The sequence below is a fragment of the Podarcis cretensis genome (genome assembly GCF_951804945.1).
Source record: "Podarcis cretensis genome assembly, chromosome: 9".
Classification (NCBI taxonomy): Eukaryota; Metazoa; Chordata; class Lepidosauria; order Squamata; family Lacertidae; genus Podarcis; species Podarcis cretensis.
Genome location: NC_137178.1, coordinates 16,026,561 through 16,052,518, shown reverse-complemented (window position 1 = coordinate 16,052,518; position 25,958 = coordinate 16,026,561). Strand labels below are relative to the sequence as shown.

General features: G+C 43.1%; 1 protein-coding gene across 7 annotated transcripts in view; it reads right to left on the bottom strand.

Moving 5' to 3' along the window:
- Positions 1 to 25,958, bottom strand: part of AFF1 (ALF transcription elongation factor 1) — a 148,562-nt gene that overhangs the window by 15,278 nt on the left and 107,326 nt on the right. For 4 of the 7 annotated variants that reach the window (XM_079990719.1, XM_079990724.1, XM_079990723.1 and 1 more), the window contains 9 exons: positions 25,873 to 25,917; positions 24,027 to 24,113; positions 23,266 to 23,302; positions 21,660 to 21,708; positions 11,589 to 11,649; positions 11,417 to 11,454; positions 9,528 to 9,687; positions 4,456 to 5,394; positions 266 to 363 (listed from right to left, as the gene is read on the bottom strand). In XM_079990719.1, coding sequence (XP_079846845.1) covers positions 266 to 363; positions 4,456 to 5,394; positions 9,528 to 9,687; positions 11,417 to 11,454; positions 11,589 to 11,649; positions 21,660 to 21,708; positions 23,266 to 23,302; positions 24,027 to 24,113; positions 25,873 to 25,917 — 1,514 coding nt within the window. The remainder of the gene's footprint in view (positions 1 to 265; positions 364 to 4,455; positions 5,395 to 9,527; positions 9,688 to 11,416; positions 11,455 to 11,588; positions 11,650 to 21,659; positions 21,709 to 23,265; positions 23,303 to 24,026; positions 24,114 to 25,872; positions 25,918 to 25,958) is intronic. The other 3 variants (XM_079990720.1, XM_079990725.1, XM_079990721.1) reach the window with 2 other exon arrangements.

Genomic DNA, 25,958 nt, shown 5'->3' with positions numbered 1-25,958 from the left:
TTGCTAACTGTTTCGTAACATGCATATTAAACATCACCATGTATGGGGGTTTCTGGATATTGCCAGCACAGTCCCAACAGCCTTTAGTGGTGCAAGTAGTAGAAAAGGTTAGACTCCTACAACTGAGACAGTCACAGCCACAATATCCATGCTGTAGACTTAGGCCATTCTTTAGCCAAAACAATGATTTATTTATTTTTTAAGCTGAAAGCACAAAAAGGGAGCCACTGTCCCCCACTTATTTACACGAGAACTTCATACTCACTTGTTTTTACTGGAGTCTTTGTGACCTGACAACGGGGGTGATTTGGTTTCTCTATCCATCTTGACTTTTTTCTGATCGTTTCTCAGAGAATCTTCCTGCTGATAAAAGGACAAATGCAGAACAGTATTATTATTATTACTGCTGTTGTTTACTGGATTCCTTACCTGCATTTCAAATAGTCTCAGGCCAGGTGTCAATAACATAAAATACAGTGTTAAAATCAGTCAGCGTTGTTGCTGTTTTTCAAGCCTGGCTAACAGCAAGTGGCCCGGGCAGCTGGATCAGGTAAGGAGCCAAAGGCTTGCATCCATGGTTTCCCATGCAGCTAAGATATAAGCGCAGTGGAAGGGTGCTTCTATGTACATAGTTTTCCCAAGCTGCAGGAGAGCCTAAATGCACAAGAGAGAGAAGCTACTGGAGGCCTGTGGACAAACTCTGTTCCTCAAGTAGCCTGGCTGATCCCCAAGTAGCTCTGCCACCCTCCATCACCCCTTCCTATTATGTATGGACACAGGAAAAGGGCTCTTCTAACATATTTGGATTAGGTTTGTACAGCAAGAGAGGCTTCAATGAGGCACTTGCCTTCTTCTGTAAAACAGCTGTTGAGTTCCTCCACGCATGAGCAAAGAAAAGAAGAAGAAGAGTTTGGACTTGATATCCCGCCTTTCACTCCCCTTAAGGAGTCTCAAAGCGGCTAACAATCTCCTTTCCTCTCCTCCCACACAACAAACAATCTGTGAGGTGAGTGGGGCTGAGAGACTTCAGAGAAGTGTGACTGGCCCAAGGTCACCCAGCAGCTGCATGTGGAGGAGTGGGGAAGCGAATCTGGTTCACCAGATTACGAGTCCACTGCACCTAACCACTATACCACGCTGGTCAAAAACAGCTGACGGGCCTAAAAGGAGAAATTTGCCCAAGCCTTCATTGCTGTTCACACTGCCACTGAGGTGAGGAGGTTAAAAACCTGTCCGTCCACCCCTCAAGCTTCAGGGGGAATCAATCAATCGACAATCGTCTTTCAGCCCTTCTGTTCTTGCTCTTCAGTTGAAAATGTGGCTGGTGGGGGTGTTAACTGCTTGCTAGAAAGTGTTATATCTATAGAGATGAATGTGACTGACTTCATATTGCTCCCCCACAAAAAGTTGCCAATCATTAATCAGCATGTGACATGCTGATTTCAAAATGTAATCCTAGTTAGCTAATTTAACAACATCTAGCAGGATTGGAATTTCCATTCTTCTTTCTTATTTTTTTTTTGGGGGGGGGGGGGGGCTTGGGGAACCGACTGATTTATTCAGCGGTCCAAGCAAGAGAGAAATCTCTGCCTCAGCAAGACCAAAGGAAGCCATGTATACAGTATTTCTTTTCCTGACCTTGGATGATTCAGATAAGGCTACCTTTTAAGCCTATTCAATAGATATAAAATTCCTGGTGAGTATGAATTAAACTGAGACTGCAACACAAAAATTCCTTCTGGTCAAGTCACTGATGGCAGCTGATTGTACTTTTGTTTGCCAAAAGGAAAACATACACCAGAGAGTTAACCCCACGCGGATTCCCCCCCGCCCTCCGAAGCTATTTTAACAAGAATCAGATACACGTGAGGGGGAGGAGGAAGTTATCGAGACAACTTTTATACACAAATGCTTCCAGCAGAAAACCACCACCATCCAAACCAGAGGAAAATCAGGATTAAATTCAGAAAGAATGTACTATGAAAAGCAAAGCAAGTTAACCTTGGAATTGCATGATCTTAGCCACAAGACCGAGAAATGATTATTATAGCAACTACCAAGTGACTACTCTGAGTCACTGAGCCTGCTACTCAGTGACTATTTTTACCAGTCAGCTCACTACCCCAAGTCAATTGCTGCATCTAAATTTTTTTAAATACAAATGAATAAAAGGCAAAAAAATATTAAAATATTAGCCACTATAACATTTCTAACCAGTGTGTCATGTCACTGCCCATTAATTAAATGGGCAACATTTAATTTTCTTGCTTAGTTTTCTTGCTTTTAAGAAAAAAGTATATGAATGTTAGGCAGCTAAGTTACTTACTTGCCACTTTTGATTACACCAACCCTTAATATCCTATCAATCTATTCTTAAAGAAAATAACATTTACACAAAACGTAATGTTGTTATCTGGCCAGCTACCATTACATAGGATTTTCTACATTGTTACTGATTTAATTGTGTAAGGTTGTTTTATGTTTCTGATTCAATCAATAATATTTTGTATGGTATTTGGTTTTTATTTTGTACACACTTTTTGAAATTGCAAGAGAAGACAGGAGTCACAGTTTAACGTCCCACATTTCTCCAGAGTGCACGGCAGGGCCCCCAGTTCATCCATCACATTAAACCATTTAAAAACCGGTGCACGCTTTTTAAATATTATTTCCACAGCCAAGAACAAGCCTTGATTACTGCTTGCAGTTTGCATGCAGTGGTGTGGCGGGAGCACCAACAGAGGAGAACCGTGCAAACTTTTGAGCATTGGGCACCGGCGCTCTCCATTTAACGTGGCATGCGAGCCAGACTACTGTCACCCCGGGGGTTGCTGTGGAAAACTAAAATAGCAGGTTCACAGATGCAGCCAGCTGTCACGGTGGAGAGAGGGCAGCTGCTTTAGGATGTCTGGGCCTGATACTGATCCCTTTTCTAATCATCTCTATCATGGAATCTTCCGTTCCACTATATTGCTGAGCTGAGCTGAGCCAGCGGCGTAGCGTGGGTTGTCAGCACCCGGGGCAAGGCAAGTAATTTGCGCCCCCTAACCTGGGGCAGGTTAGGGACGCAGGTGGCGCTGTGGATTAAAGCCTCAGCGCCTAGGGCTTGCCGATCGAAAGGTCGGCGGTTCGAATCCCTGCGGCGGGGTGCGCTCCCGCTGCTCGGTCCCAGCGCCTGCCAACCTAGCAGTTCGAAAGCACCTCCGGGTGCAAGTAGATAAATAGGGACCGCTTACCAGCGGGAAGGTAAACGGCGTTTCCGTGTGCGGCTCTGGCTCGCCAGAGCAGCGATGTCACGCTGGCCACGTGACCCGGAAGTGTCTCCGGACAGCGCTGGCCCCTGGCCTCTTAAGTGAGATGGGCGCACAACCCCAGAGTCTGTCAAGACTGGCCCGTACGGGCAGGGGTACCTTTACCTTTACCTTTTAACCTGGGGCAAGGCAAGTAATTTGTGCCCCTAACCTGCCGCCGCTGCCAGCTTCTTCTTGCTGCTGCCTGGTCTGGTCGGGTGTGGTTCTCTCCCGCACTCAGCGCTGTGCTGGGCGGCTGCTGCACTGTCCCTCCCCCAGATAGTCCCTCCCTCGCTCTCTCTCCGCTCCGCACCGCACCGCACACCTGGCACCCTCCCCCTCCACAGTGGGCGGCGACCCGGCAGCTCGGATCGGATTCGCACAGCCAGCACTGCAGTGAGAGAGAGTGAGTGAGCCAGGTAGGGGCAGAGAGCTGCGAGTGCGAGCGCCCCCCCCCCAAATGTTGTGCCCGGTGCGGCTGGCCCCCCCTGCACCCCCCACGCTACGCCACTGAGCTGAGCTGCCATTTTCATTGACCTCAAGACCTCCAAGAATCACAGCCAGTACAAATCTCTCATATTCACACACGCCAACAGAATGTGGTTAGTGGAGGTGATGTAGCACTGAATGTATTCTTCTGAACTGCTGAAAATACAGGTAAGAAGCGATGGATGTTGTGGGTCCTATTTTTGATTTATTTATTTTTAGCAAAGAAACAAACAGATAAATAAGGTAAAGGTAAAGGGACCCCTGACCATTAGGTCCAGTCGTGACCGACTCTGGGGTTGTGGCGCTCATCTCGCTTTACTGGCCGAGGGAGCTGGCGTACAGCTTCCGGGTCATGTGGCCAACATGACTAAGCTGCTTCTGGCGAACCAGAGCAGCGCACGGAAACTTCCCGCCGGAGTGGTACCTATTTATCTACTTGTACTTTGTGCTTTCAAACTGCTAGGTTGGCAGGACCTGGGACCGAGCAACGGGAGCTCACTCCGTCGCGGGGATTCGAACCGCCGACCTTCTGATCGGCAAGCCCTAGGCTCAGTGGTTTAACCCTCAGCGCCACCCGCGTCCCTCAAACAGATAAATAGAACATGGTAAAATAAACACAAGAAATACTGAAGGGTTAAAATAAAAAGTACCAACTGCACAGGTCTCCCTCTCTCACCTTTCTCTTTTTGACAGTCTTGCTTGGTGCATCCTCTTGTCTCCTCTTGTCTACATCCTGCTTCTTCAAGCTGTGGCTCTCTCTGACCTCCAGTCTTTTGGGGCAGTCCCCCCCCTTCCGGGGTGGATGTGGGACCCGTGAGAGGAGAGCGAGCTCAATTTTAACCACAAGCGAGGGAGGGACCGGGCAATCCCTCAAGGGCGACAGCAACTTCTTATCCCTGATAGGCAAGAGAAACTTGTCCTTGTCCTCTCTTACCACAACAGCTGGTTTCGTGCCGCTAGTTCTGCTGGTGGCGGGAACCCTGGGGCTCTGGCTCAAAGGGCTGAGGGGCAAAAGCTCCAGGGCACTGCCAGCCGCACTGTCTTTTGCAGCACCCCGGTCCGAGAACAATTTAACAGTGGCCTGGTGCAAGCTCTTGTGCTTTTTCTTCTCGGCGGGCTCCGGCACTGCCAGCTTCTGTTCCTTCTTGTCGCCAAACTTCAGCCGCCCTTTCGTTTTCACCTTGGGCTTGTCTTTGGAAGACTGGTCCTTCGCCCCATACAGACCGGGCGGCTCACTCTCTACCGTCAGGCCTCGCTTCGGTTCCTCCGGTGCTGCGACTTTGCTGGACTTCCTGGGCTGCTTACTGCCCACGACTTGGTGGAACTGGGGTTCCTCTGTGTGCACCGGAGACTTCTGGTAGCTGCGCTTGGTAGGGAGGTGTACCTCTTGAGCTGACCGGGGTGCTTTGCTGGCAGTTTTCGAGTGTCCATCTGTCGGCTGCGAGCATTCCCTTTTGCTGCTGCTGCCGCTGCAAGTTTTCCCTTGCCCCTTGCCTTCCTGGAGACTCCCCCTGCTGCGGTCATCCTCAAGGAAATTCTCGGTGGGAGACACCGGCTGGTTCACCTTGATCAGCCAGTTGTTCAGCTGCCATCTGTTGGATGTCTGTGGATCGGGCTGTGGCGAAAAAGAAAAGAGAAACACCAGTTGGTTGTGCGCCCGTCACAAAGCGCATTGCTTCATCTGCACCAAACCTCTGAGGACTATATGCTGAACTGAGCAAGGGTGGAAAGACCAGAAATGGTGGCTTTGCCCAAGAACATAATTCTGATGCGAGCACCAGCGCAAGACCAGGCAAATAGCTTCACTCGGTCCTGTATACCTGAAGGAGCGTCTCCACCCCCATCATTCTACCCGGACACTGAGGTCCAGCACCGAGGGCCTTCTGGCGGTTCCCTCACTGCAAGAAGCCAAGTTACAGGGAATCAGGCAGAGGGCCTTCTCGGTAGCGGCGCCCGCACTGTGGAACGCCCTCCCTTCAGATGTGAAGGAAATAAGCAGCTATCTTCTCTTTAAAATATATCTGAAGGCAGCCCTGTTTAGGAAAGTTTTTAATATTTAATGCTGTGTTGTTTTTAACACTTGATTGGAAGCCGCCCAGAGTGGCTGGGGAAACTCAGCCAGATGGGCGGGGTATAAATAATAAATTATTATTATTAATTATTATTCCACATCCACCACCCAAATGCCTCTGCCTTTTCTTTATTGCTGTGCCATGTCTGGGCTCCAAAGAAACCTGCCTGAGGTGGCTTCTCTTACTTCCAAGGTGTGGGGCTTCAGGTATAAGGGACTAAATGTGGTCCTCCAACCCACTGGGACCATACCCAGGCCAGGCTTCATACCCAGGCCAGGCTCCACACCTTCAAGCCTCTTGAGATGGAGAGGGGTGAATGGAATGTAGCCCATTGTATATATTCAAATCCATTGAGCTCTGCCCCATTTGGCCCTGCCCACCTCTGTCAAGTGGGCCCCCATGAAGACAATGGCGCAAAATGTACAGAGTCACTCTATGGCCTGGTTCTCACTCAGATAGCAAACCTTTCCCTTGTCTATACAGTGGTACCTCTAGATACGAACAGGATCCGTTCCGAAGCCCCATTCGCATCTAGAGGTAAACATATCTAGTGATGGCACATCTGCGCACGCGTGCTTCGCTTTTCACCGCTTCTGCGCATGACGTCATTTTGAACGTCTGCGCATGCCCAAGCAGCGAAACCCGGAAATAATGCGCTCTGTTACTTCTGGGTTGCCGCGGAGCGCAACTTGAACGCGCTCCACTTGAAGCGTATTTAACCCGAGGTATGAGTGTATTGCTTCAGATGGAAGGTAGAAATTCTAACGATTTCATGCTCCGCCATACAAAAACAGAAATAAAATCTCTGTGCATAGAAAGCAGGCCTGTCAGAGAAAAGCCACCTTGTCCCAGACATGCTGATTTTCCATGCACAAGGGGTATTTATTTATTTTTATGGACAAGCATGCAGTCCAATGAGCCCTCATCTGCAGCCCAAAGCAGTGCAGCCCAGACACAGTGATTTAAGCCAGATGATTCTACAAACAAAACTGTAATCCAAATGGTATTTTGCTTCTTTCTCTGTTTCATATAAAGGACTGCAGTGTGGGTCCCCTCCTATTATTAATTATTATTATTATTATTATTATTATTATTATTATTATTATTATTATTATTCCGCCCTATACCCGGAGGTCTCAGGGCAGTTCACAGAACAAAATCAAAATATAAAACCACAAAATACATAATCAAAATAAAAACAACCCAATACCCTCCTCTCCCAAACGATGTCAATCGAATCAAGCAAAGGCCTGGTTAAAAAGGAACGTTTTTGCCTGGTGCCTACAAGTGTATTATGAAGGTGCCAATCAAGAAGGTTGAAGGGTAATGAATTAAGGCCAATTTTTAAAAGATGGTTTTCATAATTCCATAGATCCTCAACATGCCACACTAAGCTTGACATTATACCAATGACGTAAAAAACAGATTTTCGTTCCTGAAGCAATTTCACAACACTCCTGCTCTTGATTATGACATTAATGGTGCTTTTTCCCAGTTTGGCTTCCCAAGTAGGTCAGCGAAGGCCTCCAAAACTGAACAAATCAAGTCAAGTCCAGCCACGTCCCAGGGAAAGAGGAGGAGGGAAGGAACCTTTCCTACAGACATGAATGTTCCACACAGATTTCTGGAAAAGGTCTAAATATTCTGTTGAAATTTGCTTTTTTTAAAAAAAAAAAGTTGCACATACACAATCATATAAATAAAATAATTGGGATCGAAAGGTTTGAGCTAAAATTTCAAAACAGAACTTAGATGCAGAGAAGGTTCTGAACTCAAAACCACTCAAAACACGGACAGAAATTTCACCCTTGTTCAAATAGTTCTTTGATTTGTCGGCAATAGAGGCCTTATGGTCATTGTTCAGAGGACACTTTACAACTGGTCCATATGGCAGATGTCATCACCACACAGAGCACATGCAATTCACAAGCACCATAACGCCAGGCCTTATCCCTGAATTTCTAAATTTCATTGGCATTTTTTAAAGCTTCTGATCATGGCACTTATAGGGCAAGACCCGAGGTGACAGCTGCAGGTAGCATTCAACGCAACTTTTCAGTAAGAAGCAAAAAGTTTTCCCCACCTTCCACTATTCCAGCCAACAGTTTGTAGTGAAAGGTTACATCAGGATGTATCTGAAGGTCCTTCCTCCTGGATCATGACCACTCCACCCAGTTTCTATACAATTCTGCAGCGCTGTACAACACAGCCCCACAGCCAGGAAGGTAAAGGGGGCAGTAAGGAGGAGTGGAAGAGGAACACTGGTTGGCGCAAACTGCCTTCCACTTGTACAACCGCTGCATACAGTCTGTTGGCTGGAAGGTGGGAAGAGGCCTTGGGGTGCCTGATAACCATACAGGCATCATCATCATCATTAAAATGCATTGAAATTATTTAATGTACTAAATACACTTTGAATATATTAGATGCTTCGATCTAAGGTTTTGTCTGTTTTGCATTCATGTATTTTTTTAAAAAATATATTTTTATTAAGATTTATTAGTTTACAAAAATATGTGCATTGTCTCTTTTTTCAAATTGCGTTTTCTACAGATCAGTTCATTTGGTGTGAGACATTAGTGTTACATACAGTGTTAGGTTAGAAAGAAAAGGGGGAAAGATGGGGAGGGAGGAACGGTGAGTGGGGTGGGGTCGGGTGGCAATGCTTCTATTCTTCTACTTAGTATATGTGTGGGGTTTTGTGTCAGCATCACTTGTGTGGGTTCTCTTTACTATTCGCTTCTTGTATTTCTTTGGGGGTGGCCTAGGGGGTGGTTGGTTGTCTTTGATTGGCTGTAGTGAATTTTTTTGTGTGTGTGTGTGTGTTTGGATCAGGTTAGCCAGATTGATTCGAATGCTGCTGGTGGATTCTTCTTGTTGTTTTGTTGGGCCGGTACGTTTCTGAGCACAATTCAAAGTGTTGGTGCTGACCTTTAAAGCTCTAAACGGCCTCGGTCCAGAATATCTGAAGGAGCGTCTCCACCCCCATCATTCTACCCGGACACTGAGGTCCAGCACCGAGGGCCTTCTGGCGGTTCCCTCACTGCAAGAAGCCAAGTTACAGGGAATCAGGCAGAGGGCCTTCTCGGTAGTGGCACCCTCCCTGTGGAACGCCCTCCCATCAGATGTCAAAGAGAAAAACAACTACCAGACTTTTAGAAGACATCTGAAGGCAGCCCTGTTTAGGGAAGCTTTAAATATTTGATGTATTACAGTATTTTAATATTTTTTTGGAAGCCGCCTAGAGTGGCTGGGGAAGCCGAGCCAGATGGGCGGGGTATAAATAAATTTATTATTATTATTATTATTATTATTATTATTATTATTATTAGATAAAGGGGAACCATACTGAGATGAAGGCGTCTTCTTCTATTTGCACTGTGCCTGTGTTGAAACATTTCTGGCTACATGGCCGGAAGGAAGTGACTTTTAGCCTGTGGCTAAAGTATGTGCTGATGGCGTTATGTGGACAGCTGGACTACAGTAGCACAGGGTTCGAATGTGCTGGGAAACTGGGAGGGTGGAAAGGGACCAGTAACGTGGTAGAAGAGACTGACAGCATTCTGCTGACAGAACAATTATCTGACCGGCTAAATAAAAAAAAGTCAAGAGGGGCCTCCTATTGGCTATTCACAACACACAGATCATGCACTTTAAAAATAATGGGACACCGTACCTCAGGTGTGGATGCTCTTGTTGGGGGATCATTTGCTTCACTTTCACTGGAGCTGCTCTCACTCTCAGAGTCAGAGGAACTGTCCGAGTCGCTTGTGCTCCCAGACTCTGGACTGCTGGAATGTGCCAATGCCACACTCTCAGGCTGTGATTGTGGGGCACTGCAAGTCAATACCATGAGATAAAATTAGAAGAGGGTAAGGATCATCTTTCTGCACTTCCACTCCCTCCAGAGACAGGCCAGCACTGGGGCGGAGGTTGGGGTGGGAGAGAGAGAGAGATAAAATCCAACCAGCATCATTTAAAACATTCTATCATTGTTCACTGCGGGGATCACATTCTCCTGATCCCTCAAAAGGATGAAAATGCAAAAGCGCTAAATCACACAACACACACACACACACACACACAGAGGGGTGGAGGGAGGGAGAGAAGGAAACATTGCTAGGAAAACAAGGGGGCTTTTGAGAGCGACTGTGATACAGTGGTACCTCAGGTTACAGACGCTTCAGGTTACAGACTCCGCTAACCCAGAAATAGTACCTCAGGTTAAGAACTTTGCTTCAGGATGAGAACAGAACTCGCGCGGCAGCAGTGAGAGGCCCCATTAGCTAAAGTGTTGCTTCAGGTTAAGAATTGTTTCAGGTTAAGAACGGACCTCCAGAACGAATTAAGTTCTTAACCCGAGGTACCACTGTACAACTGCCAGAAAAGCAGAAGATCAAACACATTTCATCTAATGACCATTTTCCTGGGGGAGAGTAAATAAGCTCAAAACATGTACAGTGGTACCTCTGGCTATGAACTTAATTTGTTCCGGAGGTCTGTTCTTAACCTGAAACCATTCTTAACCTGAGGTACCACGTTAGCTAATGGGGCCTCCCGCTGCCACCGCACCATTTCTGTTCTCATCCTGAGGTAAAGTTCTTAACCCGAGGTACTACTTCCGGGTTAGCGGAGTCTGTAACCTGTTTGTAACCCGAGGTACCACTGTACATCCTGGACTTTTAAACCTAGTTTTATAGAATCGCAGAATTGTAGAGTTGCAAGGGACCCCCGAGGCTCATCTAGTCCACCCCCCTCCAATGCAGGAATCTCAGCTAAAGCATCCATGACAGATGGCCACCCAACCTCGGCTTAAAAACCTCCTCCAATGCAGGACAGCCTGCATACCCTCTCAAGGTGAAAAAAATTCAGCTGCTGAACAGCTACTGCCGTCAGAAAGTTCTTCCTGATGTTTAGGCAGAAACTCCCTTTTTTGTAACTTGAATCCATTAATTCGGGTCCTACCATCCACAGATTTGCATTACCTTACAGTATGATTCATATTACATTTTGTAATCTATTTTTGTATGTTGCTTTTGTTTTAAACGTAGAGCGGTTTTTAGATTTTAAATTAAGAATCTTACTCCATGGAACTATGGATGGTGTACACGAGGTGATTCCATTTTATCTTCACAATCACACAGGTGAACTAGATAGCTAGGAACCCAAAGCGTACTGGTGAATAACTCTGCATCCACTGTTGGGACTCGCTAGTGGATAGATTTGAACTCAGTTCCTACATGCGAGCTTTCTGTAGGTGTCTGCTTGGCTGCTGCAGAGAACAGAATACTGGGTGAGATGAGCCATTTTATTACACACTGAATTTTAGTGCTTTGAAGAAGCAGGGACGTATTAAAACAACCTCATGCATTGTTACCGAATTATCCCAATCAGTGAACAGTTCAGTGAGAGTCTCTCTCTCTCTCTCTCTCTCTCTCTCCCCCTCCTCTTAACCTCTCGCCCACAACCCCGAGCTGCTTCCACAAGGATTTCTGTTTACATGCATAAGACAACTTGTGAGCTGTTCCCCACCTCTGCCTCCCTGTTATTTCCAAGAAATCGTACCTTGGAGGAGTGGATGAGGAAGACGGTTTATCAGAAACCTATTTAACAAGAACAACAACAACAACAACAACAAAAAAAGGTTAGTATAAGCAGCTCAGGCAGGAAAACAGGCCATAAATATTTTTAAAGGTATTCTGGGTATTTGCAGGATTTATAAATTTTATCTACACACACTGACTTGGTCATCGTCACCCTCGTCACTATCGCTGATCTCAAGGTCTTCATGTAGCATTCTGAAAGAGAAAAGAGGATATAAATGTAACTCGCTGCAAAAAATTGCAATGTTACTCAGAGGGAATGTTTTCAAGTTTGTTTTCAAAGTTTTGATTAATCTACACTCAACATACTACTCAGCTGGGAAAGTGTTCTTTGCTCAAGCTTGTCTTTTCACAGTATTTTTCTTGGAAAACGAGCACAGGTTTCATTTTTGCACTCCAAAGAAAAAGGCCAAGCTGAACTATTTCCTCTGCAGAACAAGAGCGCTTCATCTTCCCTGGAGTCTCTGCTCATGAAAACTAATATAGTCATTGCTGTAAAGAAAGATTTGTGGTGCATGCTCCCATAAAACAAGAGATCTGGAAAGTGTTCCTACCTGCCTGTCAGAATAGAGCACTGCTGTTGTCCAAAGCTTAAAACTGGTTGTGAAATGAAGATAAATGTTCATGGGTACGAATGCCTGTTGACAATCCGGTGCCATAAACCTCACTAACTCAAGGACCACCATCTGGTGGCAGAAGTGATGGCAACCAAGGATTTGGCGTTTGCTATTATGTGAACAAAAGAGGGAAAATTGAGGAGGCAGTCATTCTAATGACAGCTTTAAATGGGTTTCTTTTAGCTTTTTTATATTGCTGCACCCCACCCTGATACTTTTTGAGAGGGCAATATATAAATACCTTAATAAATAAATAAATACAAATAAAAATGTGTGTGTGTGTGTATAACAGATACTTTAAAAAATAATTTTTTATTAGTTTTGCATAAAGCCATACACAACAAACATAACCATTCCAAAAATAAAAAGAGGTTCTTTCTAAATTTTATTCCTGCATCTTTTACTGTAATCCATCTATTATATCATCATGGTAACCAAAGTTCATGTTACTTTACAAGTGCCACTGTATTCCTACCAATGATTTCAACTGTTTACAGTGGTCTTTCAAATATATTTAAAAAACAGGTGCAGTACTGATCAGATAGCCGGGGGTTGTTTCCCCGCTGCGTACCCTCCAAATCTACTCTGCAGGGTCCCCCAACCCACCTGAGCTGATTTTGAGGGTGTGCAGCTGTAGGAGCTAGGAAGTTCTGTTGCACAGACAGAAGCCACGCATGCAAAGCAGAGTCGCAACACTGGATATAGCCCCATGCTTGTGAAGCGGAGTTCTACTCTACGGCATAATATGCACACAGCGGGCTGGATCCAAAGTGTTACTTCGGCAAACACAAGAACTTGTTTCATGGAAGAGAGTGGACCCAAGCGCTTGCTGCAGAAAGCGGGAGAGGTAGAAGTTTGCCAACTCTCCCTGCAGACTTCTGCACCACTTTCTACCAAGTTTCACAAAAAAACTTTTTTGGGGGGGGGGGGAGGAGGAAGCAGCAAATATTGCTTCCCCACTTCCTCAGGTGGATGTGCCCAGTGAGTAGAGTTCTGTTCATAAGAACTCTGGATCCAGTTCCATGTCATTATCACAATATGTATTTCTATAAAGCTTTGCAATTAAAAAGAGGGGGAAAACACAAGGTTGTAAGTGGCAACTGGGCAACTAAGGAAAGTTTAGATTATACCTAAGCTTTTGCTTAAAGCTAAAAACCACCAATTAAACATGACTACCTACCTAAAGACTGAGAAAACGCATTAAAGGTATAACCACCCAACCAACCAACCCCAGCTCCCAAACTACTCCTTGCACTATCATGAAAATCAGACACTCAAAGCTGAATTAGCACAAGTTAAAAAAAGAATCACTGAATCTTAAAGGGGATATTGCTTTTTAAGAAGCTTTTTGCGCTTAACTACTATCCTCCTTGTGCTAGAATGAATTAATAATGGCACATATTTTTTATTTATTTACATGCCACAGATTTTACTCAGAAAGTACATCCAGTTACCTCTCAGACACTGAAATATGACCACTTTGGGGATGGATCCTGGCAGTTAGTTGATACCAAACAAACAGTGCTTCTAAGAGCCAAGAGGCGGAAGTGATGGATAACCAAATCCAAATGAAACCACAGCAGGAACAGGAATGTTAGCCAGATAAGATCTGATATTTTTGAGGCCTGCCAGCTGGCACCCACGGATGAACAAACCCATCCAGTTTCTGTGCGTATGAGTGTGATCTAGCTTTCACAAATGGCAGGTGAGAGGGTAACCCTGTTACTAACCATGTCAGGCTGCAGGTGGGAGCCCAGCTGCCCCTCCATTAAAAGAAAAACCTATTATATCAGGGAAGAAGTTTCCAGCTTGTGTGTAACAGGTAACCAGCACAATAAAACAGAGACTGCATGATTAAGTTTCAATCTTTATTTTATCCCCCCCCCCAAAAGGACTGATAACCAGTCCTCCCAATTTGTACTGCAAGTTCTATAGGTGTTCAGTTATTAAGTTTGTTATTGCTTTTTAATCTGCTGCTACGTGTGCTACTGTTGGTTTTTAAAAAACTATTTATTGCTGTTATCAGTTTTATAGCTTCTTTGCAACTTATGTGAAAGCAAGATTATAAATATATATCTATATTTTCAGACAGGATTGATGGAAGTCAAAAATTTGAATAAGATGTAAAAGTACCGGTATGTTTAATTATTGTTGAAAATGATATGTTTAAAAAAAACTAATAAAAAATTATATTAAAAAAGAAAGCAAGATATAAATACCTAAAAACAATCAAAGAATAAAAACAATAAAAGCAAACTTTTAATCATCATGGGATGCTTTCCTTAGATTGTCTCCCCTGCCACAAACACTTTGCTTCTTAGCGCTTTGCCATGCCGGCTAGTTCCAAGGTTGTTGTACCTGCACAGCACTGGAAAATAAGCCAGCAAGCTACCACAATAGCTACTGCCTTTAAATAAATCAATGTTGCAAAGCTAACTATGCCCAACTAGAAGCATATGGGGCAAAACTATTCTGTGACATTGGCAGGGTACTAGAGTACAGCTGCTGTCAGTGAAACCAGTCCCTTGTTTAGCCTCGGTTAATGTAAACACATCCTAATGAAGTTCGGTCCTTCGGCATTTGTGGTGTACAATGGATCCTATTATGTAAAGATCTACCAAGGGATTATATCAGCATAACCACAAACTCTGGAGGGCAATCCTACATATTCTTGCAGCGGCCTAGTAATAATGTTCTCTACACGCATGTCCCCTTTCTTCTCAGCTCTTCAGTGTTGGTTTATACAAAATCACACAAAAGCAAGCCTGCAGTTGCCCAAAAGACAAGAGCACACAGGACAATTTCCAGAAGCCTACAATGAAAGGCCAGAAGCAAACTAGTGAATTTTTGATGCCTCATGATTTTTGGAGGCGACATGATTCTTTCACTTGAATACGTTTTTGTGAAGCAGTGTTTAAGAAAATAATCACTATTTCTTTTACTAGATTCTCAAACCAGGCGTAAAAAAAATAAATCATGCTGGTAGCTGCTCATTTTAACTTGCTGTCGGTTATCTGTGACTAGACAATACGCCCAGCCAGTTTATTGAAAGAAAATCAGGTGCACATGATGTACATCCAGTTATTATTTTATTTAGCGCACTTGTGTCCTGCCTTTTGTCCCATGTGATCTCCCATTCAAGCACTGATCAGACCCAGACCCTTGGCTGAGCTTCAGTCAGGTGGCTGCATTATAGAACAGTAGAGTTGGAAGGGACCCTGCCGGTCAACTAGTCTAACGCCTTGCAATGCAGGAATCTCAGCTAAAGCATCCATGACAGATGGCCATTCAACCTCTGCTTAAAAACCTACTCCAAGGAAGGAGAGTCCATGTGTCCTCACAACATGTCCTGAGATAGGCATAACTGCTGCAATTCCCATGGTTGTCATGAGCGGATCTAAACAATAGGCAGATGCAGAATTCTAGACTACGCCACTACCATCTAGGTGCCTTCTAAGTTTCATGAATGTTGCATTATCAACCCAGCATATCAGAGGGAAATCTTTCATGATTTCTACCTGCAGGAAGCTGTTTGCATGCTGGAGAACATTCAGAATTTCACTTATGTGAGTGTGGCGGGGTCTGGGACGGAACGCCTGTGTAAGGGGGGGGGGGTGCATGCCTGTACTAATCCTTTGCTTTGTTCAGTTCTCCACATCAATTTGCTCTTTCTTTTTTAAATGTATTTTTATTAAAGATTTTCTTGATTTACAAAAGTATGTGCAATCTCTCTCTCTTTTTTTCCAAGTAACATTTTTTACAAATCAGTTTCATTTGTTGAGACATTAGGAAGAAAAGGGGGAAAGGGGTGGAAGATGGGTGGGGGTGGGGTCGGGTGACGATGTTTCTATTTTACTTAATATATGTGGGGTTTTGTGTCAGCGTTGCTTGTGCAGGTTCTCTGCTGTTCACTTGTGTTCCTTTGGTGGCGAGAGAGGTTGGGGTTGGCCTAGGGTGTGGTTGGCTGTGGTGATCTTTGTTTTCGTGTTTGAGTGGGGTGGGTGGGTGTTTTTTAATCAGGTTAGCCATACTGATTTGTATGCTGTTGGTGGATTTTTGTCATTGTCTCGTTGGGCTCTGTGTGTGATAAAGGGGAGCCTATACCAGGGTGAAGGCGTCTTCTTCTATTTGTCCCCTATGTTTACCTATGTCATTTTAAACTGTGATATAAATGCTGTATTCTTAGTTTTAGATTTTGATTTACGTGGAAATGGTTTTCCATTTGGTTGTGTATTTTTTTATGTGGTTTATATATTGTTTATGACTTTTGTAATTATGTAAATCTTGTCATGTTGTAAGCCTCCTTGAGCATTGTTTTTAACTGTGGAAAGGCAACATACAAATAAAATGATGATGATGATGATGATGAAGAGCCACTACTATTCAGTGCAGACCACATTGAGCTAGATGAACAACAGCCAAACGCTATATAAGGCAGTGTTTTGTGACTAATGAGCACAGGAGCTCCAAATCACTAATGCACAGGAAATTGTACATTTGACTCAGTACTCAGTGGTGGGGGTTTTTTTGGAATGGGGAGGGGGATAATTATGAAATAGTTGCCACTCAAACCCAAAGCACAATTTTTCTGCCCCTACACAAGAAACTGCAGTAAGGTTTTATTATCCCAGATGAAGGCATCAGTGTTCCAAATAAAACCTTCAGAAGAAAATGGCATTATGTGGGAAGACCGTGAAGACTACATCTATTATCCAAAGACGACACCGTTTATTTTCCCATTATCTTCTGAAGGGCTTCTTCCCAGAAAGAAAGATAGACAGACACAAATTGCCTCTGTTGGCATATTATTAATAGCTTTCAGATAAGCTATTAATAATGCAGAAAGAAACTTGCAGCTGATGAATTGTTCCCAGGAAGGACAATTGGAAGCTTTTTCTTTTTTAAAAAAAGGAGAGTCATCACTCACTACATACAAGAGAAGAGTATTTGCTAAGCAATGTGTTTTTATTTATTTTTAACAAACTCTTAAATGCTTTGATTAATTTAAGAGGAAAGGCTAATTTCATTTTTTTTAAAAAAAAAAAAACTTTAAAAAACCAAACAGTTAAGAACATACAGCTTTTTGAAATCTTGCACATTCTTGCCTCTGCAACCAAAATCAATGCAACTAACTCTGCGTGCATTGTAGTCCAAAGTTGTTTTAAATTATTTTTAATGATGTTTTAATGCTGAAACCCGCATTTGGAACTTTAGGGTGATGGACTGATAATAAATAAATTGTTAAATAAATAAATAATCTTTTCAAATATCTTCAATGTTTTTAATCTTGAACTTCTGGAGTATACAGAGTATAACATTTTTGGATCCGTCATCCTTAAGATGACACTGGAGAAACAATGAAAGAGGACTTTAAAAATAAAGAATGCTGGGCATGCTGCATTTTGAGTGTGCGGGGCTGGGGGAGAACTCTTACATCTTTGGGAACTAATTATTTAGAAGGAAGAGGGGTTTGTGTGTTTACAAACAGAAGTAGCTCCTAAAACCTGTCACATGCCAAATATGATCATCCTATTTCACGAACAAGCTTGTCTCTCCTAGGACTCCCCTAACGTCAGTGGGAACTGAACTTGCCACCTGCTGTTGTAAATAACAAAAACCTTGCTTCCATTCCAGTGAAGCCAGGTGCTAAACTTGAGGGCCGAACTCAAGAATGGAAAGCCCTCTGGGAAATCCACGTTTGCTCTGCAAAAAGCTTGCCTGCTTACTCTGGGCACGCAGATGTAGAGGGATTTCAGCCTCTAATTAGCCAGCACAAACGCTGCTTGTTTTCAGTCGGCTACACTCTGTAACGTGAGCGACTCAAAGTGGCTGGAGTTTCAGACGGTCACGTGCGTTTCGAAGAGGAAGAACGGAAAGAAAGAGAACCATTGTGCAGAGCAACACACAAACCCAAGAGTGCACTAATTAAAACAAATAAACCTGAGGAATCAACTTAATTAAGTCCCCGGTCCAAATGGTGCTTATTTCGTTTATATTTGGGAAGCCATCTTTTTTTCTACTCTTTTGAGGAGCAATAGGGCATTCTCATTAACTGCTGATAAACAGTTTTCATTGGCAAGGAAAAGGAGAATGTTCTTCTGCACTGGCTGCCATTGTAAGATGGGTATTAACCAAGCCACCTGATAAAACATAGCCACATCCAAGGACTATGCTCTATGTTCAGACATAATTGCAACTCCAGCAGGACACTGGAGCTGTTATATATACCAAAGCAGAACACTCCCAGGACTCTAGTCCCACTGTTCTGGTTCTGGCAGGGGACAGGGCCCGGTGACTCAGAAGAAGGAGAAACAATTCTGCTGTGACTGCAGTAATCCACCTTCATCCCTAGTTATAAAGAGATTGGCTTTAGTCCTGGAGGTTTCATATTCCTCTAAAACCAATCTGTCATTAATTATATGGATTTAAGATGCTCCATGGGGATAGGACAAAGGCAGAAGGGACAAAAACCAGGCTTGCAAACAATAGCTTCCAATCCGTGTAGCCTTGAAAAGCATTTCACAACTCATAAGTCAAAAGATCTGAAGGGGTGGTTTCACACATTGTGCTCGCCATTTTCATGCAGAAAAAGAAAACATTGAATTATGCAGGCTAAAGGAAAACTTGGAAGGTTACAGTAAGAAAATATCTCTAAAAGTTGCTCATTCACGCATGCTATCTTTTTCCAAAATACCTGAAAAGCTTCAATATTGTGAAGTCATTGCTCACCTGAAATGACTTTAAAACATGTTGGAAAGCCATGATATGTGTACATGTGGCACAACAGCTGCATGTACACTCATCAAAGGTAACAAAGTACACACAGTTCTTTGTGATAAGGATACCCACACAGAAAACATTGGTGTGTGGAACATTCTTTGGCTCTTGTTCTCATCAACAACTGGCTTCACCTTTTTAATTGTTAACATCAGTTAAAACTGAAAGCAGGAGTTGATTGATTTGCCCAATTAGGAGCGGTTCCCCCCCCCCCCAGAAGTATTGTTGAGCAATGCAATTCTTCTGCAAGGTTTGCCTGACAAGGAAACAGCATTGATAGATTCTGGGCTTCAGATAAGAGCAAATTAAAATAAAAGCTTTCTAATAAGTAAGAGAACACAGCCCACCCAAGTACAGTTTGAACAGAAGTGTCAATATAGTTGCTTGAATAGAGATGTGCTGCATTTTATTTGCAGAGCAAATGACTTCTGTTTTAAACATTTAACTTGAAGACTGTGTTTATGATCATAATTTAGTGAAAATTATTTACGTTTGGAGCCTATTCACACCATTTCAAAACCAGGTTTCTTAAGGGACAGTACCCATTTCACAGTTTTAAATGGGGAAGCCACTGGTTTAAAGAAATCTTAATTGCAAAATATTAATTTTGTGAGTTTTATCCGATTCATTGAATGTGAAGGCTCTGCAATTACCATCACAGCTGTTAGGGACTGATACCTCCTGGTTAACCCTGTAAATCTTGCTCCCGTAACTGTTTTCTTACACACACATTGTTAGAAACTGAGATATGAAAGCTAGGAGCTAAACAGCACCTTAAACCTAGGTTATGGGCGCAACAACGGAATGTCTAGGCGCGCTTTTTTATGACAAGAATGCAAAGTTGAAAATGAATGAACTGCAGCTAAAACATTATGTTCATTTTTTTACATGGTCTAGTCCAGGGGACCCCAACCTGTGGCCCACAGAGGCCGTTTAACCAGCCCCTGAGCCCTGAGTTTATCACGTGTAAAATAACAGTGCCGGAGGAAAATCTCACATGACTCTAATGGCATACTTAAAAATAACATAGCACTTGGGAAACTAACATGAAATGGGAAATTTAAGAGATGTGCATTGTGCTTCAGTGTTCTACGGTGTTTCTAAGCAGAAGTTCTATTAGGAAGGGTTCTGTAATGTCACTGTTCCCACTTGTTTCCAGCATAGGTACACTTACAGCAAAGATTCCTAGCAACAGCTGGTGTAAATGTTTTGTTTTCTAGAAACATTCATGCACAGAGACAATTAAGGAAAATTTGCTGACCATGGAAATCAAGCTAGACATAATTCTTACTTCTGCCAAACAAGATGAAACCTGTATCTTTGCTTAAGTCTCACCGGAGATTTTAATCTTCAATAAGAAAACCTGTCCCTAATTTATCAAGCCCCTCTACTCCCACTCAAACAAACAAACAAACAAACAAATGGAGCAACATGGCAAAGTTTTGTCAAGGCAGTGGCAAGCTGAGAAACTAAGGTTCTGGCTCCAGTCCAATTTTAAATCATCAACATAATCAAAAGAATCATGGGGCTGCTTAATATGTGAACTTTCATGTGTGCATCTAGCTTTGCCAAAGAAATAATCTCATTTGTTCTCTTTCTCTCTCGCAAAAGCAATGTGCCATCTTCATGGGTGTGGCCTGCTGGCAACACAATTTGGAAAAGTTGTCAAAAGCCCCACTGATCACATGGAGCCGCTTGCACAATTGTTTGGGGTGTGGCTAACCTCTAGTGCATGGGTAGGCAAACTAAGGCCCGGGGGCCAGATCCGGCCCAATCGCCTTCTAAATCCGGCCCGCAGACGGTCTGGGAATCAGCGTGTTTTTACATGAGTAGAATGCGTCCTTTTATTTAAAACGCATCTCTGGGTTATTTGTGGGGCCTGCCTGGTGTTTTTACATGAGTAGAATGTGTGCTTTTATTTAAAATGCATCTCTGGGTTATTTGTCGGGCATAGGAATTTGTTCACTTCCCCCCCAAAATATAGCCCCCCACAAAGTCTGAGGGACAGTGGACCGGCTCCCCACTGAAGAAGTTTGCTGACCCCTGCTCTAGTGCAAACTAACCAAGTAGCTAGTTTAAGAAAAGCCTGAATAATTTCTTCAGTGGCAGTCTGCACATGAGCAGATGTTTCAAACAACATCTTGATGTCCTGGAAACTCAGGGCAACCATCCAGAATCAAATGCATGCTCCCAGACATTTAAAAGTATGGCATTCAGTGCTGCACTGTGCTTATGCTTTCACAAAAAGCATGTAGATTTTGAGAGTTTGCAGGTGCGGCCAGGAGGCTGTCCTCAGCTTCCCAGTAGAATTCATTTTCAGGATGGCTCTAGCCATGTTAGGTATTGATACATATGGTTGTAAGGGAGTGTAAGCAGTGATATGAGAGGGAAATTAAATGCAACAAGTACAGATGGTGCCGTATAATTAGAGCTAGAGTGCATGAAAAATAAGCACATTGTGTCTAAACATACAACTAAAGTTTGCGGTTCATGCATTTGATGATGTGGACTCTTAATATTTGCAGGTTTAGGCCATAAGAACATTTTCCAGGTCATTTAGGCTCCACAAGTCTCTGTTGTTGTGGGAGAGAAGAAGCCACACCAAGCAGAAATGAACTCCCCATGAATGTTTGGGGAGTTCAGGCCTCATTTCTGCAACTGAAGTGATGTGTGAATGTCAGGTGTGTGGTTGAGGGGTGTGGTTTCATTACAGCAGACTTGTAGGCCAAATGGGGTGGCCTGGCAGGCTAGACGTTCCCCACCCTGACTTAACTACCGTAATATTCAGAGGCACAAGGTGCAGCAACTTACGATTTTCCTTGCTGAGAAATAGACGTCTTAGAAGGTGCATCATACTGCTCTGTAAAACAACAACAACACATGTTTTAGGCTGTACAAGCATTGTACCATTTAAATTGTTTTCTATTGCCCTCCCCTCTCTGTGTGTATGCCTCTCACACACAAAGATTTATGCATTATGCAATCTGTGTTAATTGACGGTATATCGTCTGAATCCATGCTAGGGGTATGGATTCATACAGGTTCCCCAACAGTTTGCAACTTTCATTTTTATTCCACAAGTTAAAGACGGCGATATGTCTAATGCAGCTAAGAACCAAATAAACAAACACTGCTCAAACTTTTGGACAGCTGTTAAATGCCTTTCTGCTCAGTGGAATTCTATAATTCCATTACAGATAATTCAGGAAGGCTGCCAGGAGCCCAGGAAAGACTGAGGTGACCACTATCGATTGGCTTTACAACCAAGATAAGGATAAATGGTACACAGGTGGCATACAGCTTCCTCCTTCCATATGTATTCCCACACTATTCCTTGGAAACTTTTGCGTCTTGTTTCCATGTGGTTAGTGAAGATCGCATGGCCATGCATCACGCTAATGACACAGTAAGCATAAACACCATCATGTGTAGCCATGTGATCTGCTTTAACCACATACAAAGAGACAGAGTATTAGCTGAGACTCCAATACTTTGGCCACCTCATGAGAAGAGAAGACTCCCTGGAAAAGACCCTGATGTTGGGAAAGATTGAGGGCACAAAGAGAAGGGGACAACAGAGGACAAGATGGTTGGACAGTGTCCTCGAAGCTACCAGCATGAGTCTGACCAAACTGTGGGAGGCAGTGGAAGACAGAAGTGCCTTGCGTGCTCTGGTCCATAGGGTCACGAAGAGTCGAACACGACTAAACGACTAAACAACAACAAAGACACAGACGTTACCTGGAGTGGTGCTAACTACACCACATGGGGTTACTTCTAAATCTGCTTCAATCAGCCCCAACAATAGCTGGAGCTCAACCTTGCAAAAAGCACTACTGGAATGGGTTCATCGCTCTGCCTCAACTTCCATATCGTAGTGATAGCCAGTAGCAGTTGCTGCCAATCCAATTACAGTAGCACCTCGTGTTACGTTACCCTCGGGTAACGTAAACTTCAGGTTGTGAAAGCGGCAAACCTGGAAGTGTGTTGCTGCACGCGCATGCGCAGAAGTGGTCTATCCCCCCGTGCACATGCGCAGAAGCAGTTTACCGCTTCTCCTCGGGTTGCGGAAACCTTGGGATCCGGCCGGACCTCCGGAATGGATCCCGTTCGCAACCGAGGGTACCACTGTAATTGATTAGGTCGTTTTTGTTGCTTCTGAAAGTTTCCTGTGTTTACAAGTAAATGCACAATAGATACAAATACAGGAATGTTTACAGTGCGTGCAGAAATGTATGCAGCAGAAAAACACTGGGCTCAAGCCAACGGACACTTCTATTGTTCAACATGCTTTCATTTCAGTAAAGTTTTGAATGGAAATTTCTCTTCCATCCCTGTCGAAATGAACGCAACCACAGCAGGACACAGCTGACTGTATCCAAGCAACCACACATAGATTTTTAGATCTCTTACTTACTCTGGCTCTGTATGACTGATCCACCATGCTGGGTTTCCTAGAAAGAGAGGAAATGGAAATTTTAATCATAGAATAGTAGCTAAGCTCCCACCTTCAACTTTCATTTTGGCTATGAACTAACTAGGTGACCTTAATCACACCAGTATCTCTCAGTCTTTTAATCTACCATACAGGGATAATCCCAGCCTGCTTTACAGGAATGTTGCAAACAATTCCTACAGTGATTTATATAATACCGCTGATAAGATGTCATGTCTCTGCCCCAAGGAGCTTACAATCGGTACAGAGGAACAACAGAAAAGAAATGAAAGCAGGGGTAAACAGGGAAAGAAACTGCTTTTATTTCAGTTACTTATATTAGAAATCTATGTTTCACCCTTTAACTGAGTTTAACCGAGGGTAGTTTACAAAAACCATAAGAAATGGGGATCATAAGTCTTTGTTAAAGGTTCCACAGAGAAGTTGAGCTTTGAAGAATAATTTCAAAGAAGCAAAGGAGAAAGGGGAACATTGCAAGACAATTAACACGTCATGACATACTATGAATACTGATATAATGAATGGAAGTTATTTGAACACTGTAAAGAAATATACTATTGCTAAGTTATTGTTTTGTCTTCAGAGTATCTTCTGACTTTGTGCTCAGCAGTAATTACATTTATAGTCATCATTTTATTGTGTTTAACTGATTAGATTTAAGCAACCATTATTTATTATTATTATTATTATTATTATTATTATTATTATTATTATTATTATACCTTTGCAGGGAAAGGAAACTTTGAAGGCTCAGCTGTGCTAGGAGTATGGATGGCTGTCAAAGGAGGTGGCCATGAATGGGTCATTTCCTAAGAGAGAGATAAAAAGATTGGAAAAAATGAAAACCAGTCTTTAATGCCCATTTCCTGTACTTACCCAGCATCAAGACACATGTAAACCCAAAGCACTGGGACAGCACAAGATTATAATCTGCGTTTTTGCTTCTTGGTGCCTGAGAGCCTTGCAGCTATCATGGTGTGTGTGTGTGTGTGTGTGTGTGTGTGTGTGTGTGTGTTCTTCCCTGGCATTTGAGGACTTTGGTTTGGGGTAGGAAAATGCATAATACCACCATACTTCTACCTTCTACTGCCACCAATCATTTTGAATATACTGCATACGAAATTTTAAACTGTGTCTGAATTGGTGGATTAAAAACAGCAGCAGCAGCAGCAGCAGAACTGGGGCACTGGAATTTCAGATTCTGCTTTGAACCTCAGGCCTATATCAACTTCCTTGGGCTATTACGAGGTATAGAGTATACAGTGCTGTTTTTAAAATGCATGTGTCCACTATTTCCCAAGCAGGGGAAAGGGAGGGGGAAAAGGCTTCTGCTAATAATACACAAACTAGAATGGCACAAACAGTGTGAGGGACCCTAGAGAAAGTGTGTATTCAATAGCAGTTATGGAATAGCCTTATCAGGGAGAAGTGTGTGGGGTAAAACTACAGCGCCCAGAATTCTCTGAGGCGGGCAATGTGCTTTGAATGTGCTTTCAATGTACAGTATGTACACAACCACATGGTACTGGCTCTCAGTTTGTTTCTGGGCCCAATTTAATGTGGTGGTTTCAACATTTTAAATGGCATTGGCCTTTTAAATTTTTAAATGCCTTTATAGACCAGGTTACTTTAAAGGCCATATGGACCTACACAAACCTCTTCAGAGGTCCTGCTTTCGGTGCCCCCACCAAACGAAATGAAGTGGATAACCTCTAGGAAATGTGTTTTCAACAGCAGCACCCCAGTTATGGAATAACCTTCTCAGTTAGGCTCACGGGGTGCCCATCTTTGTGGCTTTTTCAGTAACTTTCTGTTCACCTAGATCTTTTTTTAAAAATACAGATGGTCTGGGCCTCTGTTTGTTTTTTTATGTGCTTTTAATTTTGAGGATGCAGTTGAAAATGAGATCTTGCAACAAACCAAAACTCACGGCTGAATTTTTGTATCTCTTCCTGTTACAGATAGGTAGCCGTGTTGGTCTGCCATAGTCAAAACAAAAAAAAAAATTCCTTCCAGTAGCACCTTAAAGACCAACTAAGTTAGTTCTTGGTATGAGCTTTCGTGTGCATCTCTGAAGAAGTGTGCATGCACACGAAAGCTCATACCAAGAACTAACTTAGTTGGTCTTTAAGGTGCTACTGGAAGGAATTTTTTTTTTGTATCTCTTCCTGTTCCTTTTAAAAAAGTGTTTCTTTAAAAAAATGTTTTACTTGAAATTTCAATTGTTTGCTTATTTATCGTAAACCACCCACAGAACTTCACAGCATACAAAGGTTGTATCTACATACAGTATGTTATCTAGGGCTAGCAATTTAGAAAATATGAAACACATGGTTTTGTTTCAGACCTATTACAAGGATTGCCCAGAAACATTCAGGTTGGGTAGTTTGAAGCATTTCAAAAGAAACCTTTATTGTTCATCCAAAGCAAACAACCTTTGAATTCACACCCTGTAGCTAGCCACAGAAAAAAACAAGCAATTCCTTCCTTTACACAGCAGAAATAAATGGTTCTGCTGCCCACATCTGTTGCTTAAAGCACACACCAACCAAAGGCAGATACACTCACCTTTAAAATTTCTTCAACACAATGGACTTCATTGGAGAACGATTGCTGGAAAACAACCAAGATAAAAAAAAGTGGGGGTTATTCCA